The sequence below is a fragment of the Alligator sinensis genome, unplaced genomic scaffold (genome assembly GCF_000455745.1).
Source record: "Alligator sinensis unplaced genomic scaffold, ASM45574v1 scaffold40_1, whole genome shotgun sequence".
In the NCBI taxonomy this organism is placed as follows: Eukaryota; Metazoa; Chordata; order Crocodylia; family Alligatoridae; genus Alligator; species Alligator sinensis.
The window spans coordinates 903,563-908,673 of record NW_005842595.1 but is presented as its reverse complement, the minus strand read 5'-3'; the positions used below and the strand labels follow the sequence as shown (position 1 = coordinate 908,673).

Here is a 5,111-nt window from a genome sequence, read left to right as displayed (position 1 = left end):
AATCTGCTCTCTGCTAGCTTATGGCCATTATTTCTTGTAACCCCCAGGGGCACCTTGGTGAGTAAAACCTCACCAATCCCCTTCTGTGCCCCCATGATGAACTTATAGGCAGCCACAAGGTCGCCTCTCAACCTTCTCTTGCAGAGGCTGAAGAGGTCCAGGTGCCCTAGTGTTTCCTCACAGGGCTTGGCCTGTAAGCCCTTAACCATACGTGTGGCCCTTCTCTGGACCCTCTCCAGGTTATCCACATCCCTCTTGAAGTGCGGCGCCCAAAATTGCATGCAGTATTCCAACTGCGGTCTGACCAGCACCCAATAGAGGGGAAGTATCACCTCCTTGGTTCATCATGCATCTGATGATGCACGATAAAGTGCCATTAGCTTTTCTGATGGCTTCATCACACTGCCGACTCATGTTCATCTTGGAGTCCACTAGGACTCCAAGATCCCTTTCCGCTTCCGTGCCTCCAAGCAGGTCATTTCCTAGGCAATAGGTATGCTGGACATTTTTCCTCCCTAGGTGCAGCACTTTGCATTTGTCCTTGTTGAATTGCATTCTGTTGTTTTCCGCCCATATGTCCAACCTGTCCAGATCTGCTTGTAGTTGTTCCCTGCCCCCCGGTGTGTCCACTTCTCCCCACAGTTTTGTGTCATCCACAAACTTGGACAGAGTACACTTCACTCCCTCGTCTAAGTCGCTGATGAAGACATTGAAGAGTATCGGTCCAAGGACCAAGCCCTGTGGGACCCCACTGCCCACACCCTTCCAGGTCGATACTGACCCATCCACTACGACTCTCTGGGTGCGACCCTCTAGCCAATTCGCCACCCACTGGACTGTGTAGTCATCCAAGTCACAGCCTCTTAACTTGTTCACCAGTATGGGGTGTGATACCGTATCGAAGGCCTTCCTGAAGTCTAAGTAAAAGACGTCAACCCCTACTCCTGTGTCCAGGCGTTTTGTAACCTGGTCATAAAAAGAGACTAGATTAGTCAGGCATGATCTACCTGCTACGAACCCCTGCTGGTTTCCCCTCAGCATAATTTTTCCTGCCAGGCTCTCGCAAATGTGAGCCTTGATAATTTTTTCAAATACTTATGTCATGGACAAAACAGTGTACATGCAGGATGCCGAGAGACAACATTCCACTACAGAGTTTTACCAACTCCTGACAGAGGACCCTATGGCACACCATTACAGTGATCTAAATAAACTCTTAATGAAACTACCTCTGGAAACAAAGGAGGGGATTACTGCTTCCACCTCCTAGGCCAGGCAACTTGTACTTATTATCCAAGATCCATACACCTGGAAACTCAGGACGTGCCACTGACTGGTATTGGCACCATTACAGAGGGAGTTTCTGGCTATGTTAACTCTTCCCATATGCCACTACCAGCTATTTGAAAGACACCACAAATTTCTTAAAGAAATTGGACTCCATTGACAAGCTTCCAGCAAATGCTACATTAGCTACTATGGATGTCACGTCTCTGTATACCAACATCCCTCATAAGGATGGATTAAAAGCCATAAAGAACTTTATCCCTGACAAGAAAACTGCTTCAGTAGTTACAGTGCATCAGAGCAGCCTCTCTGCACATGTATAGGTGGCCTTAAGTTCATTCATTCACCTGGAACTCCACCAGTGTCATATATCTCATCCCACATTTACATTGCTCCTCTGCTGTCTATCAGACAGACAGGGTGATCTCTACATGTAAGAATGAATGAACACCAGTCTGATACCAACTGCAGAAAGATTCAAATGCCTTTGGCAGAACACTTTCAGCCTCCCTGGACCTGACCTCAGGATTGCTGTTCTCAGGCACAAAAAAAAATTTTAAACAAAATTCAAAAACCAGTTTAAACAGGAAATACAAGAACAAGCAATCATCTACAAACCAGACGGTGTTAAGTATGGTTTGAACAGGGACTATGGGTTCTTATTTCATTACCTGGATTAGCTTTTGTGACCCCTTTTGTTCCAATGGGTTTACCGCTTATTTGCTTTCCTCTCCTAGCACTGCACCCTCCCCCACTCCCTTGTTTTTTGTATTCTAAAATTTCTCTCCTTTCTTTTACTCTGTTTTCTGAATGCCCTTTCACTGCATCTGATCAAGTGAACTTAGGTTTGTGGAGGTTTGTGCTCTCTCTCTATACATATCTTATTTAGTTAGTCTATAAAGGTGCCTATTTACCCTGTTAGTCAGGGGAAGCCATAGCGCTGTCCATTCCACTCCTCTGACTGACCACTCTCTACCCACCTCTGTAGGAAGAGAAGTAGCAGTTCAATGCCATCCCCTCCACACACTACAAGCAGCAATGTTGGTAACCCACACAGGGCAGTAAGGGGACTTCCAGCAATAAAAATATTCTATACACAGGACAGGTACAAGTTTCTCCAGATTACCTGCTAATTGTGTGATGATGACCTAGTTTCAGAAAGTCCCTTTCTAAGGCCAGCAAGGTAGCAGAATCTCTAGGTCCCTTTTGGCATTTGGCAACTGCCAACAAGGGTTTGGGCAATGCCTTTTTGAAAGCTATGCCCCACCTGCACTTATCAAACATGTTGTACTGATTTTCCTGACAATCCTCATACAGGTAGTAGCAGGAGAACATTTAACCAGTTTCACTCACCTTGAACTCTTTTTCAATGTTTGCAAGCACAGCAAGTTCATTGCTGAGTTCTAAGGCAGTCATTACTGGGTCTTCACTGGACAACGACAGGTAAGCAGGGCTTGCCAGACCTTTGTAAGCATTGATTCTGGACCTAGAATGGCTGAAAGAGTCATGTTTTTGCTTCTCATTGCACTCATTGCATTTGCAGAAATAGTCATGTGGCCTTTCAATGCGAGCCCCTTTCCTCAAGAGGGTGTGAACAATTTCATATTCCTGGCAATGGGCAGCTAGAATGATTGGAGTAACATCATGGGAGAACCGAGTTCCATCTTCATCATATGCATAGAAATCATCATGCTGGAGCTCTGACTGGCTGGGACTTAGTGCCAACCTCTTGCCTTCAGCGAATGCAGGGTGGTTTAAGATGGCTTCAACTATCCGAACATACCCCTTACTAATAGCCAAGAGTAAGGCATCCCCAACCCTTGACAGGTTCTCCTTCTTCAGCAGAAGTTCTGTGATCTCCAGATGCTCACTGGCAACTGCTAGCTGCAAAGCATTCTGCCCCATGAAGTCCACACAGTTCACATTGAGTGAAGTGCACTCTTCCAGCATTCTACGAATCACAGGAATATTACCGTATTCTGCCGCATCCAGAAAGCGCTCCTCCTCAAGTGACAGACTTGTTGACCGGTCATTAAACATGTATGCTGGCCCTCGATTGGCCAGCCTTCTGCCCTTCTCCCGGAGGATGGTCTGCCGTCGAAGCACTAGCCTATTCTCAGTACCCCGACTGTATGGAAAAAGAGAAATTATTAATCCTCTTGTGCAAAGAACCCTGCAGTTCTAGCTTACCTTTCAGGAACACTAGAATTTACCTGTAGTCGGTTAATCATTATACTTATAGTCTGAATTTCTTCTATGGTCTCTCATACTAATCAATATATTATGCCAGTTGCCTTTTATAAGGTAAAAATTTCCTGCTTTGTCGCCTTACTTCATGCTTACTCAGTCACAGATCACATTCAGTCCAAACACATCAAACCTGCATATACTTCTTATACAGAATCTATTTGTAGACTATGCTGCTACAAGGCAGGGAAGAGTACTAAAAAATACTGGGCATTGTCACAACCCAATTGTGGTAGTGCCCATGTCACTGGCAAAAGATGCCATCTAAAGCATTTTAGTCCACACTGAAGCCAACTAAGGGTTAAAGAAAAATCCTTGTTGGTAACAGGTTTTTTTTTGCTGTGCATGCTAACTAAAGAGATTTATGGCTGCGTCACAACCAAGAAATGAAACTTCTAAAGAAACGAAACTTAGCCCATGATTTATGATTGGTCAGGGCAAAAAGGGGTATCCCTGCTACAAATCCCTAGAGATAATTGGCGATTCTAATTAAATTTATGACGTGGCGAAAAACAATTGGCTATCATACAAACAAAACCCTGCTGCATTTCCGTCAAAGGGGAAGACAACTCTGTCCGCACCTTGGAGTAAATCTGACAATTCGATCAGTTGTCAGCGTCTTCCCGCCGCAACCTCCCTGGCGTACCCTCGACCCGCACGACCGATAAGCCTGAACCCGCCGACCCCCCCCCCCGTATATATGTCTGCAGACCGACCAAGCGAACTCTAAGCTGTAACTAACTAAGTATATCTGGCCTCCTTCTTTCACCACCTTGACGGCGTGAGTAAATAATCTTGCTTTGCAACCGATAAGCGTCCTGTGCCTAATTCCACTCCAAGCGTCACAAGTACCCGCCTGACAGGCCTCTAAAGGTCTCGTACCCTTCACTGCAGTGCACGGCAGTGACAGGCATCCAATTCAAAATAAGCTAAAATATTTTCCCCCTAACCTCATCACTATGTACAGGAACATTAGAAACATGAGCATCAAACCAATTATTATTTGTCCTTTTCTCCAAAGTAACTCGAGTTAACTCTTGGTCAAGGTTATCTGGCTATTTCCATTACACCCTTTGATTTTCAGTCATTCATAAGAGGCCAGATTTTTTAAGCAATAAACTTTCCCATTGTTTTAGAAAATAAATTGAACTTTTAAAACAATTCCAATGCCAACACAGAGAGTAGAAAGTTGGTGAATAAACATTCCTTATAGAAGAAAAAAACATTAGAGTGTTCTGGTGAAAATCAGCTTCAGTTCAGTCAAATTTAATTCTTGGGAAAAAAAATCAGACTCTGTACATTTTGAGAAAGGCCCCTTGTATTTGGGGCCTTAAAATGCATACTTAAAGCTATGAATGTCCATGTTTTTTTATGAGTTGGAGGCCCATGAAGATAAATAGCATTTGGGCATACTTAGGAGTGTTTAAATTGAATGATTTGTGATCTATTTAAAATATCGTTTCTTCAGAGTGCTCTATCTACACTATTACCACCCCTGACAGTTTCTTATGCCCACAACTGAGATATTTAATGTCTTTTCAAACTGTGAAGGTCTTCAAAATCCACAAGAGGGTGCT

At 44.1% G+C, this 5,111-nt stretch overlaps 1 protein-coding gene across 1 annotated transcript in view; it reads right to left on the bottom strand.

Annotated features, from left to right (window-relative positions):
- Positions 1-2,622: 2,622 nt before the first annotated feature.
- Positions 2,623-5,111, bottom strand: part of LOC112551775 (short transient receptor potential channel 6-like) — a 23,626-nt gene continuing 21,137 nt past the window's right edge. Inside the window, exon 3 of the mRNA XM_025214690.1 lies at positions 2,623-3,415. Coding sequence (XP_025070475.1) covers positions 2,623-3,415 — 793 coding nt within the window. The remainder of the gene's footprint in view (positions 3,416-5,111) is intronic.